Here is a 16274-nt window from a genome sequence, read left to right as displayed (position 1 = left end):
CTGAGCAAGGCACTTAATTCTTTTGTCTCCGTTTCCTCCTCTGTAAAATGAGCTGGAGGATGAAATGGTAAGTTACTCCAGTATCTTTGCCAAGAAAATCCCAGACGGTGGCATGAAGAGCCAGACTTGCCTGAACAATGACTCAACAACAAAGAAATCCCATCCCCCCAAACGGACCAGAGTCCCAAGTGCCTACACCTGTATACTCTGCTATAAACCTTCTAAGAAAGCTGTTCTCATTTCCCTCCAACTTTACTGCCTAGATTTAACCCTATACTTAGCGTAGTGCCTGGTGCATAAAAGGGACCCAAGAAATGTTTACTGGCTAACTGATAAACCCAGACTCCCCCCAGAATAGGGGCAGGCAAAGGGCCCTTTGATCTAGTACAACCACTTCTAGCTCTGTATCCCAAAGAGATTTAAAACAAGAGGAAAGTATACGTGTACAAAAATAGTTCTAGCTGCTCTTTTTGCAGTGACAAAGAACTGGAAATTAAGGGGGTGCCCCTCCAATGGGGAATGGCTGAACAAATCAGGGCATATGATGGTGCTGGAATGCTACTGTGCTACTGTAAGGACTGGTGATCTGGAGGATTTCCGACAGAACTGGAAAGCCCTTCGTGAACTGATGCAGAGTGAAATAAGCGGAACCAGGAGGACGTTGTGCACAGTAACAGCAACAATGTGGGATGATCAGCCGTGACAGACTTAGCTACTAACAGCAGTACAAAGATCCAGGACAATTCTGCGGGACCTAGGACAAAGAATGCTTTCTGTTCCCAGAGAAAGAACTGCTAGAGATGGATGAAGATCAAAGCAGACTATTTTTCACATTAGTATACTGGATTTTCATGTTGGGCTTTGGGTTTTATATGATTATTCTCTTACAAAAATGAGCAATATGGAAAAATGTTTTGCCACGTATAATCCAGATCAAATTGGGAAGGGGGAGGGAAGGGAGGGAGACAATTGGGATCATATAACTTCAGAGAACTCACATGGAAAATTGTTCTTACATGTAATTGGTAAAATAAAATATCTTCAAAAAATAGGGGCAGACCTTGAGGCTCCGAGAATGGCAGGGGCAGTCCTGTCTCCTGTCCTCTAGCAAATGAATGGCCCAGGTAGCATCTGAGCACAGCTCTCCTGCTGCCCTAGTACTATGGTGCTTTCACCAATTACTGTTTATTCTTGGAATTAAGCAGTTCACCTGCTACGAGTTATTTAAGAGGTAAATCCTTGGGGTGAGAAGAAGGGTGGTTTCCACTGGACGAGGTAAGAGAAAGTTCCAAGGAGAAAGTCTGAAGAGCCATCATTAGGAATTCAGTTGAGGGGGGCCGGGACATGGCAGTCATTCTTCATTTCTTCCCAGTTGGGTGAAGTCATGCCAACAATCCCCCGTGAGGAGGTGGAGACGTGGGAGCTACGAGTTGTAGTAGAGATAAGACTCCCACGGCATTGGGAGAGCCGACGGCTTTCAGGCCAAGCAACCATGTGGAAACCTGGGGGTAGGAGAGCACATTTTCCAGCCACGTGCAACTGAGAACTACGACTGTGTAATAACCGAAGATATCTCTCAAATGGTTACAAAGCTCGAAGAACTGTGGACTCAAGATTCTGAATGGGGACTGAATGGGTACACAAAAGGGCTGGCCTGCCCCACTTCACTCTTCTCTTCTTTCCTTACAAGGAGACTCTGAGCTGGTCTTGAGGCGGGGCCAAGGAAGGGAGAGGAGGCCACAGCCTCATGCTGCAATCGTGCTTGCTCGCCCTTGTTTCTCTTGGGTTTTGTCTTTCCTGATCTTAGAGGGATGAGAGTTCTGGGATGGGACTGTCCAGGCACCTTCTGAGGTCAGGAGATCCAGAGCCCTACCAGCAGTGGGAGATGAAGGGCCTCCAAGGCCCAAGAACCTGCAGGCTGAGGTGAAGTATTGATCCCATAGGGGGGCATCAGTCCTCAGAGTCCACCTGAGAGTTAGAGGAGAGCTAAAGGAGAAAGGACCTTCCGGGAGTGGCAGGTGCCCTTTCACCATGCATTCATGGGAAAGCATACTCCAGGCTTTTTAGGGGGGGATGCTTTGTAACAACCACTCTTGCTGTGCCATTTAAGGAAATAAATGCCTCTGCTAAGAACTGCATCTATGGGCTCCTTGTTAGGGAAGCACCCCAGTAGGGAGTTTGGGAGATGATGCTAGAAACCCGGCCCCTCGAGGCTGCCTGTAGAATCCTTAAGGGAGAAGTAGTTAGTCACCCAAGATTTGAGGACTCGGGCCCACCACAGTGAGTGGCAGCTGGGGAAGGAGTCAGACTCTGGGAAGCTGGTCTCCGAATGCAAGTGCTTAGCTGGGAGGAATGGTCCAGGAGGGAGGTTTTCCTTGGAAGACAACTAGACCAATGGAGCTCATCTTCTTAGAATTAATTGTGTTCACTTGAGACAAATTGGTTGCTGAAGAATAAACCCTAAACATGTCCTCTGTTACATAATGAGACCTGGGAGTAATTCCAGGCTGGCTCCTCCACGAGAGGCCCCACACGTACCTCTGTCTCGGCCGATGAACAAGATCAGTCATGTCCCCCAGAGGAGGCCACTAAAAGAGAGCACCCTGGGAGAGTTCTGCTGTTGCAGTGTGATCAGCGCCAAGGTTTGGATTCTCTCCTTCTTGGGAAGATGGAGAGATATGGGCTGAAGGAGAGGACGTTTAAGGGGATTGAGATCTGACTGCACACTCCCGTTCAGAGAGTGCTTTCTTCCAGTGGTTCATCAGCCAAGAAGCATTTATTAAGCTCCAAATACTGCCAGGCAAGGAGGCCGGGTGCTGGGGGATAGGAAGGCAAACAATAATCTGCTCTCTAAGAGCTCATAGCCTAATGGGCAGGCAATATACAAATAGTTATGTACAAACAAGATACAGATGGTACATTAGACTGACTCTCAGAAGGAAGACACTAAGATAAAGGAGGGCCAAGACTTTAGGAGACCTGAAGGAAGCCAGAGAAGGGGAGGCTGAATTGAAGGAGAGAAATCTAGGCCTGGAGCTGACAACCTTGTCTGCTGAAACTCCTAGCTGGACCCATGTCCCTGACTGAACAATAAGCTCTCAAATAACTTTCAATCACCCAAGCCAGAACTCAGCCAAAGACAGCCAAAACTGTAATTGTATTTGTAAAATCACCACAGCCTTTGATTATTGCATCTGGGTCCTCCTAGCCTCAGAGGTTAGGGCAGTGATGGCGAACCTTTTAGAGACTGAGTGCCCACACTGCACCCTCATGTCCCATGTGAGCCTCCCGCCTTATCCCAGACAGGGGAGGGACGAAGTGCTGCCACTGGGCTGCTGGACACAAGGGTGGGGAAATGAGAGAAATGTCCTCAGGCGCATGTGGAGAGGGGAGCAACCCCCACCAGCATGTCTGACATGCGTGCCATAGGTTCACCAACATGGGGCTTCCACAGGGGGCCAGTGGATACCCATCTGCTTCTCCTAAAATGCTTATAAGCACCTCGTGTTCTGAATTCATTGGAAGTCCCAGGCCCAAGGTGCTGCATCTTCTCAGATGAATCTGCCTACCTTGATTAAAGACCCTCACTATAACCAGGTCAGTCGTTCTCTGATTTTTTCAGGTTGACAGGGCCAGCCAATGAAAATGCCTCGAGCCAGGAGATGGAAGGTCCCGTAGGAGAGCAGCCAGGAGGCCAACATCCCTATCTCAGAGTATGTGTTAGGGAAAGAGATTTAAGAAGACTGAAACGATAGGAAGGGGCAGGTTATGGGGCTTCAAAAGCTAAGCAGAGGATTACATATGCCCCAGGGATCTAGAGTTCTCCCTGTTCTGTCCAGGGTTGGGGTAAGATTGGTCCATGCTAGAATAAATGAGATTTTAAAAAAATCTCATGATATCAACATCTTGTTTTTACATCTCATTTATTTCTAAATATATTCTTCTTCCCCTCTTACCCAAAGGGTCAATCCTTGTAACAAAAAATGAGAGAGGGAAAAGACGCAGTTCAACCCAACTAACCAAAGTATAGACTGAGTCTGAGGTGTTGGCATTTACCCACATCCAGAGTCCTCCATCTCTGCCAAACATGGAGGGAGTTGCATTTTCTCATCTTTTTTTCCAGGCCAGCCTTGGCTGATGTTTGGTGGTTCTGTTTGCCTCCCTCTGCATGGATGCAGGCCTTCCTAGGCTGCTCAGAATTTTTCCCCTTCCTTGTTTCCTTCAGGGCAGTAGTCTCCCATTATATTCCCACATCAGAATCTGTTTGGCTGCTTCCCAAAAGATGGACATTTACTTTGTTTCTAGGCCCAGGACTTGGCTACCACAAAAAGTGCTGCTAATGTAGATTTTTTTTTAAACCCTTAACCTCTGTGCATTGACTCATAGGTGGAAGAGTGGTAAGGGTAGGCAATGGGAGTCAAGTGACTTGCCCAGGGTCACACAGCTGGGAAGTGTCTGAGGCCGGATTTGAACCTAGGACCTCCCGTCTCTAGGCCTGGCTCTCAATCCACTGAGCTACCCAGCTGCCCCCTAATGTAGATTTTTGATGGGTCTGGGACCTTTCTTTCATAATGGGCAGGCCATTAAGCAAAAATGCTAGATGGGCAGCACACTCTGGGGGAACTTAGTCTTATAGTCACCCCAGAGTAATCCGGAGTATCCTATAGAGAAGCTACACGCACTATTGGCTGGGAATTGCACCTTTGCCAAGAGAGGGGACCCTTAAAAGCCCATGAGGAGAACAGGATCTAGCTGAGACTGAGGCACAGGGCACAAGGAAAACGGAAGGAAGGGTGAGGGCTGATCCTGGGGATGCTATTTAATGTTATAAACCCTGCTACAAGAATGGGTCCCATTTAGGTGGTCTCCTGCCAAGGGAGCTGCCCACAGTGGTAACAATGATGATGACCATTGTTATAATGAAGGTTGTAATGTGGATCTGGAGCAAGGTTAATTGTGAATGTTAAATCCTATGTGGGAAACTTAAGATATGATAGTGAACCCAAAAGGATCACCCACTGCAGTAGATGTCTGAATATGTTGAATCTGCTAATCCAAACTCTGGATGATAACAGTATCCTAGGACTACCAGCCAGGCAATGAATCTGCTGTTAGAATTGTACAGTTATCTAGGCCCAACTGAAGCCCTGTGCCTTAGGATAATGCTTAAGATTGACTGTGTATTGATCAATGTTTCTGCAAGATGCAATATTCCTCTTCCCTCAAATTATCCCAGGATATGATTCACTAGAGCCCTAGGATTCTTGATGAAGCTCAAATCTGATGTAAGTTTAAGATTTATTACCAATAGACTTAAGGAAGGGGGAGCAGGATAATGATTGGGAGAAAGGGAATAGGAAGTCCTTAACTAATTAAAGCTAATGATGCTATTGATAATCTTTGAAAATACTGCTTATCAGGTTTAATAGATAACAGCCTGGTTGGGCCAGACAGGCCCAACCTAAAATCAAGGTTACTCTGCTGAATAAAGAGTTGTTATTCTTGATAGTGAAATTCAGGAACAGAGAATGATGAAGTAGATTTGTAGTTGGTTGCTAGTTGATGGTTGAATAAAGCTCACCTAAGGCCTACCCAAACCACCCTTTAAACCAATATCTCAATTCTGAGATCCCTGTGAGTTCAAAATCCTGGTTTTATACCTGAGCCTTAACTGTCCTTGGCACCTGCCAAGCTCCTGCCAGGCTCAGTTCATTCCACATTCTAAGCAGGTAACTGTCTATCATCTTGACTTCAACATGGCTGTCCAATATATCATTGCACCATAATGATTTTTATGTCATCATATGTCCCAGGTACTCCAAAATCCCTGCCACCAGGCTTCTAGCATTTTTCATCGTGACATTTGGACACCTGTCACGTCTGTAAGTGACACAAAGCTGTGAAAGATGGAAAGACCTTATCAGGCTAGAACAATGAAATGAGTCTAGTAAGACAAAGTGCATCGAGGGCAAATGAATAGTTTTCTGTTTGGGTCCAAAAAAAACGAGCTGCCCAGAGGAAGGAAATACTTAGCACATACTCTGAGGTCTCAGCCCCGACCAGTACCCACTGTCCCAAGTCAGGTCCCCAGAGCATGATTATACTCCTTTTGGGGTCATCTGATGCTATAAATCCTCACTAGATGTGCTTCCCACCCCGATTATGAATTGGTGATTATTTAGTCCACAAGAATAAATCGCTATTGACTAAGGTGGGATAGTAGAAAGATGAGCTGATACAAAATACTCCCCCAAAAGTCTGTGACACTCTCTCTTACCGGAATGTACAGTCGAAGGGAAAGTGGGCTCAAGTGTAGTGAATGAAGGGGGAACAAGCACAACTGCTGGTTGCCGAAAGTCCTTTTTATCCTCTGCAGGCATGGTCTAGCCTTGGAATAATTTTCTGGGCTTCTTGTGGAGCTGAGAATCTACCTTCTTGCCTCGCTTGCGTCTAGTCTATTCTAAGTTTCAGGCCCCTATTACCAGCTCCTGTAATCACATGATTCCATACAGTCATAGGGGGTGATTCTAGAATGCCAGATGGGAGGAAAGGAAGACTGAACACCTGGTTTGTGAGGTCCTTCTCCAGGCTACACAACTCCCACCCCCCTACCCTTGGGAGAGGAGGGATTGTCTCATAGCTCTTCTTTGGAACCAATATTATTCTTTATAATTTTGCGGTGCAGGGGGAGGACTAGCACCTCAGGTAGGAGGGCTTGCTGAGCCCTTTTCAGGGCTGCTCACCCATCTTTGGGGTCCACCTTTCACCACCTCTCTTTTGTGGTTCTAAGAAACTGTAAAATTGTCTTGGTAGGTGGGCTAAACTAGGTTGAGGGTAACTGCCAAGTCCCCCAAATGTTGGTGAGCTGGGGGCGGGGGGGAGTCTGTTCCAAATGTAGGAACCCTTCCCCCTGGCAGATGAGGCCAATTTGAAGGCATCTGAAGCAGGCACTGGAGAGTGCTAAGACAAGGAAGGTGCTAAGGTCATCTATGGCATCCCGAGCCACTGCCAGTCATCCCGACTTTTGTCTTGCCACTGGACTTCGAGGACTCTGGGAGAGAGGGAGGCGCAAGACTGTGCAGCTCTGCCTTACTGAAATCCGATTCTGCACTCCCCACTAGATACCTCATGTCATTGGTACTCTTTGATCATGAAGGCCAAAACAGCAACATTCTTTATAATTTTAAAACATGCATTTCCCTTCTTTTTTCTTAAAGTTTTTTTTTTTAAACCCTCACTTTCTGTCCTAGTAACAACTAAGACATAAAGGCACGGGCTAGGTAGACAGTGTTAAGTAACTTGCCCGGAGTCACAAAACTAGGAAGTATCTGAAGCCAAATTTGAACCCAGTTCGTTCCAACTCCAGGCCTGGGCCTCTATCCACTGTACAACCTAGCTGCCTCAAAACGTTTGTTTTCAGCCTAGAGACGGGAGGTCCTGGGTTCAAATCCGGCCTCAGACACTTCCTAGCTGTGTGACCCTGGGCAAGTCCCTTAACCGTCACAGCCTAACCCTTCCCATTCTTCTGCCTTGGAACCAATACATAGTATTGATTGTAAGGTGGAAGGTCAGGGTTAAAAAACAACAACAACCCAAAACATTCATTTTCAGATGTTTTGTAGGGGTTGCTCTTTCTCTTAATGGTGTAGTCACTGTGTATATAATTTTTCTGGCTTATCACTGTGTGTCTGGACAGAAGGCTGCTCCAATTATTTCCAGACTATTCACTGTTCAGTGTCCAAGCAATAGGAGACCATCAGAAGTAGTTTCAAACTTCATTTCATTTCAGTGGGGTTTTTATTATCTCATTCAGATTTACTTGGAATTATGGGTTTCAAACAAAGTCTCCAGATCCTCTCATTTTCTTTAAAAAAAAAAAAGCAATTTTATTTGATTTTCAATTTCAAATTCTCTTTCTCCCTCTCACTCCTCCCCATCGAGGAAGCAAGAAATGCAAACCCCATTACAAATATGAAGTCATGCAAAACAAATGTAGGGCAGCTGGGTAGCTCAGTGGATTGAGAGTCAGGCCTAGAGACGGGAGGTCCTGGGTTCAAATTCGGCCTCAGACACTTCCCAGCTGTGTGACCCTGGGCAAGTCACTTGACCCCCATTGCCTACCCTTACCACTCTTCTGCCTTGGAGCCAATACACAGAAGTTAAGTATATATTAGTCATGTTTTGGGCGGGGGGCAGGGCAAGAAAAAAAGAAAGAGGATAAAATATGCCTCAATCTGTACTTCCGAGCCCATCAGTTCTCTATATGAAGGTGGGTAGCATATTTTATCAAGAATTCTTTGGAATTGTGGTGGGTCACTACACTGCTCATTTCCTGAATCTTTCATAGTTTATTGTATATTTATAATATTGTTGTTATTATATAAACCTTCCCCCCGATTCTGTCCATTTCATTTTGCATCAGTTTATATACCTTCCCAGGTTTTTCTGAAATCATTCCCTTTATCATTTTTTATAGAACAGAAGTATTCTATTCATATATCAGCTTGTTCAGTCATTCCCCAATTGATGGGCAACCCTTAAATTTCTTTCTTTTTTTTTTTTTAACCCTTTTACTTCGGTGTATTGTCTCATAGGTGGAAGAGTGGTAAGGGTGGGCAATGGGGGTCAAGTGACTTGCCCAGGGTCACACAGCTGGGAAGTGTCTGAGGCTGGATTTGAACCTAGGACCTCCTGTCTCTAGGCCTGACTCTCACTCCACTGAGCTACCCAGCTGCCCCCTCAATTTCTAATTCTTTGCCTCCACAAAAAAGAACTGCTAGAAATATTTTTTTGTATATATGGGCTCTTTTCCTCTTTCTCTGATCTCTCTCTCTCTTTTTTAACCCCTTAACTTTCATCTTGGAGTCAATACTGTATATTGGTTCTAAGGCAGAAGAGTGGTAAGTGCTAGGCAATGGGGGTCAAGTGACTTGCCCAGGGTCACCCAGCTGGGAAGTGTCTGAGGCCAGAGTTGAACCCAGGACCTCCCATCTCTGGGCCTGACTCTCCATCCACTGAGCTACCCAGCTGCCCCTTCTCTGATCTCTTTTTGACTTTCTGGGTATAGACATAGAAGCAGGATTGCTGGGTCAAAGGGTATGCAGAGTTTGTTTGGCTATAGTTTCAAATCATTTCCCGGAATAGTTAGATTTGGTCCCAGTTCCACTAAAAGTACCTATTTTTCCACAGTCCCTTCAGCACCTGGCATTTCTTTTCCTGTCATCTTAACCAATCTGATGGGTATTGAAATGGCACCTCAAAACAGATTTAATTTGCAGTTCTCTATTAGTAATTTTGAAGATTTTTTTTTATTTGATTGTAGAGAGCTTTAATTTCTTCTTCTGAAAATTATTTGCATCCTTTGATCCTTTATCAATTTGGGAATTATTCCTATTCTTGTACATTTGGTTCAGTTCTGTACATATGTGAAAAATGAGATCTTTACCAAAGAAACTCACTACAAAGCTTTTCCCCTTAGTTTTCTGCATTTCTTCTAAGTGTAGCTGCATTGGTTTTGTTTGTGCAAAAACTTTTACATTTTATTTACTTAAAATTATCCATTTCACCTCTCATGAACCTCTCTACCTCTTTTTTGGTCATGAGCTCGTGCCTAGCCATAGGACGGACAGATAATTTTGGCCACACTAATTTGCTTATGATATCCCCTTCATATGTAAACCATTTATTCATTTTGAGCTTAACTTAGTATACGGTGTAAATTGTTGGTCTATACCTAATTTCTGCTGGACTGTTGGCTTGTGTGTTGGTTGAGCTGGTCTCAGTCACTATTAGCCCAGTAGGAGATTTGCAGATTTAGAGGGCTGAACTGCTGGCTCCCCTCTGGTCTGGGTCTCCTGCCCTGGTTGTTCCACGTAAGCCTTGTGTGTGGGGCTAAAAGGTTAGAAATGAGTTCCTCCAGCTCCCCCAGCTGCTTTTGGGCTCAAAGTCACACAGCTGAGTTTTGGGGACTTGTTCTTTGCTCCTTACACAAACAGGTCCCCTGTTCCCTCACAACCACTCTTCTCCACTTTGGAAGTGACTTCGAACTGGGTAACAGAGCTGCCAGACAGACCCTTCGTACTCCCGGTGCAAGTACGAGGGTACCCTGGGAGGTCTTCCTACCCAGATATTTCCTGCCCTCTGATATTCAGTCCTCTTACTGTCCCTGCTCCCCACCACCAGCAGCGCCCTCCTTGCTGCTCCATCGCCTCTGCAATCCTGGCCAGCCCACAGACCTCTCTCTCTCTCTTCCTTAGCTGCCCAGAGCTGGAAAAATGACTCACGGTGACTTGTTTTGGATTTCCCAGCTAGAATTTGGTCTGGCATGTTTTCTAGGTTGTTGTTGAGGAAGTTGTGAAGGATCTTGGGTAAAAATCCTACCTCGCCTGCCACCATCTTGACTGTGTCCTCCTTCTCCCTGAAGGGTACAATGGATTTGAACTTGGGGCTCAACAGCAGCAAAAACATGTGCACAGGCACACTGAGTGATAGAGCGGGCAGGTCTAGACTTTCCCAAGGGCATCGTGCTTGTGACGGGCATCCCTGACCCACAGCTCTTGTCCCTTTGAAACTTTCAAATCTGGACCAAAGGCCCAAACCATTTTGTTTTCATTGAGGTCTACACTGCAACTCTGACACATGTACCGTCACAGGCAAAAGAGCCCAAGTGGAAAAACAGCTCAAAGGCCTGAATCAGGAAGATGAAATAGGGACATTAGAAGGAAATGGAAACAACAGGGACCTCAGGGCAGACTGACCTTAATAACCAAGATGGCTCCACCTGCTACAAGTTAAATGTTTAAGAAAAGGGAGATGAGGGGGCAGCTGGGTAGCTCAGTGGATGGAGAGCCAGGCCTAGAGACGGGAGGTCTTGGGTTCAAATCTGGCCTCAGACACTTCCCAGCTGTGTGACCCTGGGCAAGTCACTTGACCCCCATTGCCTAGCCCTTGCCTCTCTTCTGCCTTGGAACCAATACACAGTATTGACTCCAAGATGGAAGGTGAGGGTTTAAAAAATATAAAAAAAAAAAAAAGAAATAGGAGATGAGAAATGGATCCAAACATTTAGAAGGGGGTCTTTGAGATCATGTCATTCCATTTATAAGAGAGGCCACTAAGGAGCACGGCCTGAAGTGAGCTGCCCAAGACCCCACGGGAAGTCACTGGACTCAGTGCAGGGGGGACACTCCGCTGGCATCTGTTCTTTTGGATATCGGCCATTAGGTTCTCCTCAGACTGAATCTCCAGTGCCGACACCGACATCAGTCGAGATTTTCTGAGACGCACAACTCTAAGGAACTTCATTCAGTGATCCACTGGGCCTGGACGTCCAACATGATGCCTGGAAAGGAGCTCTGTGTGTGCATAATGTTCTTACCAAGATTATGGAAAAGGTTCTACCAGAATGTAAACAAAGAAGGACTCCTTAGTGACGCTTTTCCAGCTTCAGCTAGAAATTCTTTCATTTGGGGCTAAAACAATTGAATGTGGATGGTGGGAGCCATGACAAGCCCAATGCAGAGGAGAGCTAACTAGGTAGAGGGGGTGATGCCTGGTAGAGGGGGTGAGCTGCACACTCACAGGGGCACGGGGGAAGTCAAGTTTAGTGACCTGGGATTGGGCAAGGGAATGTGGATCCAGTGGGTGGCATGGGGAGAGCAGTCTCCGGATGACCTTTATGTGATTGAGGCCAGCGTCAATCCTCCAACGCTAATTAAAGCTCCGTTTCTAGATGACATTCTGCTAATTGCATCAAGCCACAGAACAGTATAAATCCTCCTCAAATCAAGAGAATAGTCTAACCATCTGCACTATGAAAAATGCCTAATCATGGCAGCTGGGTAGCTTAGTAGATTGAGAGTCAGGCCTAGAGACAGGAGGTCCTGGTTCCAATCTGTTCTCAGACACTTCCTAGCTGGGTGACCCTGGGCAAGTCACTTCACCCCCATTGCCTAGCCCTTGCCACTCTTCTGCCTTGGAACCAATACACGACGTTGCCTACCAAGGCCCAACACCCAGATTATGCCATGCAGCTCGTCAATCCTAAGAGAAATATAGCAGGTAGACATTGAAGCGGGTCCTGAACTGAGGAGAATCTTGGATCCCACATTTGAGAAATCACATGGCACTTTCCAGGACCCTGAACTCCTGACTATAAACAAAAGCCGCCTCTTTTTTCCTCTGATATATTTTTATTTGTTTCATTAAGTATTCCTCAATTCTCTGTAAATTTTTCTTTACAAGAAGCTCTCCTCTTAAACGTGGAAATTCTGTATCTGACCACATCCATGAGTACAGCCACAAATCAAACAATTTGATGAGCTTGAAAGAACTCGACTTCTCAAAGACTCAAAGGGTGACAGGAGAGGTGGAAGGAGACGGTGGCACATTCCTAACAAGCATATGCATGGAATGAGAGGAGTAGATGACACCATGGAGGCTGGCAGGGGTACGATTCGACAAGGAGGTGGGCTAGCCCTGAAGGAAGAATGAGAGCTCCAGCACCGGACAGCTACCTCTGAAGCATACTGCCATCTCCAAGAGACTAAAAGAACAAGAGGAAGGCCTGCAGTAAATGGGTTAGATGGAGGGCCTGGAGCCTTGGTGACCTGATTTCAAATCTCGCCTCCCATTCTGATACTTCTTAGCTGTGTAATATGGGCAATTTACTTAACTTCTGTTTGCCTCAGTTTCCTCATCTATAAAATGGGAATGGGGGCAGCTGGGTAGCTCAGTGGATTGAGAGCCAGACCTAGAGACGGGAGGTCCTGGGTTCAAATCTGGCCTCAGAGATGTCCCAGCTGTGTGACCCTAGGCAAGTCACTTAACCCCCATTGCCTAGCCCTTACCACTCTTCTGCCTTGGAGCCAATACACAATATTGATTCTCAGATGGAAAGTAAGGGTTTAAAAAAAAATGGGAATACTAATAGCTCCTACCTCCCAGGGTTCCTGTGAGCTTCAAATGAGGAAAATGCAAAGCACTTAGCACAGTGCCTGGCACATAGTAGGTGCTGTATTAAATGTTAGTCACTATTACTTTAGGAAAACCTGAATAATAGCCTCCTGGATGAGGAGGTTGCGGGGACTTCTCCATTTCATGCCTGGGGGGATGGAGTTCTCAGACCAAAGGAAAACGGAGAATTCACGGAGCATCAGTGTCTCCAGGAAAGTATCTTCACAAAGAGGTCATCGTTGTGTATTTATCGAATGCCCAAGCTGCGACACATTATAAAACCATGATAAGTGATGAAAACAAAACATTAGTAATGAGCCTCTCCTAAAAGGATGGGCTCCCAAAAGTTCACAGAGGAGGTCTCATGAGAACTTAAAATCTGGTCTCTGATACTTCTGAGCTGTGTGGCTACTACTCTGAGCCTCAATTTGCTCATCTGAGAATGGGGTTGATAATATTTGTAGTAACTACCCCACAGGGCTGCTGCAAGGCTCAAATGAGGGAAAAAAGTATGAAATCACATTATTATTAGTTATTACTCTTTATTTTTCTTAAGAAGAGCTCCAAGCATTTTTTTTTAAAACCCTTAACTTCTGTGTATTGGCTCCTAGGTGGAAGAGTGGTAAGGGTGGGCAATGGGGGTCAAGTGACTTGCCCAGGGTCACACAGCTGGGAAGTGTCTGACCCTTGAACCCAGGACCTCCCGTCTCTAGGCCTGACTCTCAATCCACTGAGCTACCCAGCTGCCCCCTCCAAGCATTTTCAATGACGTTATTGATCCATTGTAATTACCCCCCATCTGACATCACAGACCAATCACTGGCTAGAATTCTAGGATCAAATTAGGACAATTGATTTAGAGAATTAAATCAATTAAAATTAAAATTAAAAAGGGCCCCCAAGACCAAGTTCTTACAAATGAAGAAACTGAGGTCTCAAGGAGGGAAGTGACTTATCCAAAGTCACCAAGGAGCAAGGAGCAGACACTGCGAGTGACCACTGTGATCTGGAATAGGCCTTATTTAACCTTTCTAGGCTTCTATTTCTATGTCTGTAAAATGGGAACTGTGGCACAGTGAATTGAGCTCCAGGCTTGGGAGTCAGGAAGTTCAGATTGGCCTTAGACATTTACTTAGCTGTGTGATCCTGGACAAATCACTTAACTCTCTTGGCCTCAGTTTCCTCATCTGTAAAATGAGCTAGAGAAGGAAATGGCAGGCCACTCCAGTATCTTTGCTGAGAAAAACCCATTTGCCTCAGTTTTCCTCATCTACAAAATGAGCTGGAAAAGGAAATGGAAGGCCATTCTGGTATCGTTGCCAAGAAAACCCCAAATGGGGTTGTGAAGAGTTGAACGTGACTGAAATGACTGAACACCAAGAAAAAGGGGCGTTAAACGGATGGTCTTTCCAGTCCTAACTTGGAAGGCTGCATCTGTTATCGTTCAGCTCAACAGGCACAAAATCAGTTTGCCCATGCACGATGGAGAAAGTATCCCCAAATGGAAGGACGAGCACAGCGGCATTCTAAATGGCACTCCGAGAAAAGACAGCCGACCCAAACGGGGGAGATTACCTGTATGCATTTTTGGAAACTGGGCGAGGATCAAACTTAAAGAAGATGATACACATGGGGAAGTGTCCCTGAGGCAGCTGCTTCTTTCAGACAGGTTCGATTCGGTCTGTGGGCAAAGGAACAAAGAGGGCTCTGTCATCCGAGAGAGGCCTATAAAACCTGGTCATTCAATAAGCATTCAGGAAGCCCCTACTATGTGCCCAGCTCTAAGCACATCTTCCAGGCACACATTCGGCCTCCATTTATTCAGTCAGGAGCAGTTCAACAAATAATTAATTGGTCCTACTAAGTGTTACTGGGCCCACAATATGCTCCAAGATGCCAACCAACAGTTTTACCACATTAAATGACCTTCAACAAATATCTCATGAAATGCCTCCTATGTGCTAACAGGGTTACAAGTAATAGAAGTAGCCCCGGCCCTCAGAGCTCATATTCTTCCAAGGTAAACAACATGACTTCAAATGCCCTTTCCAGTTTTAAAAAAAAACCACACACTTGCTTTTGGACTGGACCCGATTTCACCGGTGCAGAGAACTTACCCATTAAGAAACTCCTGCTCCAAAGGGATGTCCCTTGATTGGGGAATGGCTGAACAAATTGTGGTATATGAAGGTGATGGGATACTATTGTGCCATAAAAAATGATGAGCAGGAGGATTCTGGAAAGAGTGGGAAGACCTCCATGAACTGATGCAGAGTGAAACAAGCGGAACCAGAACAGTTACACAGTAATAGCAATGTCGTGGAACAACCAATTGAGATAGAGCAGGGATTCCCAAAGTGGGCGCTATCGCCCCCTGGTGGGTGCTGCAGTGATCCAGACGGCGGTGATGGCCACAGGGGCATTTGGGGGTGGTGAATAACTGTAAGGGGGCAGTGATAGTATGTGACAGGGGTCACTAAGTAATAGTTTTTCTGGAAAGGGGGCGGGAGGCCAAAAAAGTTTGGGAACCACTGAGATAGACTTTGTTACTCTCAGCAATGCAATGATCCAGGACAATTCTGAGGGACTTATGAAAAAGATGCTATCCACATCCAGAAAAAGAACTGTTGGAGTTGGAATGCAGCTGAATGTATATGATTTTTCACTTAGTTGGGCATATGTTTTGGGGTTTTGGTTTTATAATATTATTCATTTACAAAAATGAATAACAAGGAAATATGTTTTATGTGATAATACATGTAGAACCCAGACTGAATTGCTTGCCAGATCCGGGAGTGGGGAGAAAAGAAGGGAGGGAGACAATTTGGATCACAAAACTTCAGAAAACTTATGTGGAAATTTGTTACTAAAATAACGACCCTGTGTAAGTCACTGAATCCTGTATGCCTCAGTTTCCTCATCTGTAAAAGGAACTGGAGAAGGACATGGCAAACTAGTCCAGTATCTTTGTCAAGAAGACCCCAAACAGGGGCACAAATTGTCAGACACAACTGAAACAACTCAACAACAACAACTTTGGAGGTAAAGAAAACTTCTTTCCTTTGAGTTTTTCTTTTTCTGTAAGTTAAGGCAGACAGAAGTGGCTTGCCCAGGGTTACATGGTTGATTGAGACTCAAAGGAAGCCAGGGGAGGTCAGTAGCCAGCAGAAGGCTAAGAGTATCCCAGGCACTGGGGACAGACAGAGGGAGCTGACAGAGAGATGGAATATCTTATTTATGGTATAGCTAAGAGGCTAAAGTCACTGGATGGAAGAGTACATGCTGGGGAATAAGGTGAAAAGACTAGCAAGGTAAAGGAG

At 45.6% G+C, this 16274-nt stretch overlaps 1 protein-coding gene across 2 annotated transcripts in view; it reads right to left on the bottom strand.

The window, feature by feature from the left end:
- The window catches only part of TANGO2 (transport and golgi organization 2 homolog), a 163990-nt gene that overhangs the window by 78903 nt on the left and 68813 nt on the right, over nucleotides 1-16274 (bottom strand). For both annotated transcript variants that reach the window (XM_044674570.1, XM_044674562.1), the window contains exon 2: nucleotides 14530-14635. In XM_044674570.1, coding sequence (XP_044530505.1) covers nucleotides 14530-14585 — 56 coding nt within the window. In that variant the 5' untranslated portion in view covers nucleotides 14586-14635. The remainder of the gene's footprint in view (nucleotides 1-14529; nucleotides 14636-16274) is intronic.

This window comes from Gracilinanus agilis, chromosome 1, assembly GCF_016433145.1.
Source record: "Gracilinanus agilis isolate LMUSP501 chromosome 1, AgileGrace, whole genome shotgun sequence".
NCBI classification, from domain to species: Eukaryota; Metazoa; Chordata; class Mammalia; order Didelphimorphia; family Didelphidae; genus Gracilinanus; species Gracilinanus agilis.
This window is presented reverse-complemented; position numbering and strand designations above follow the sequence as displayed.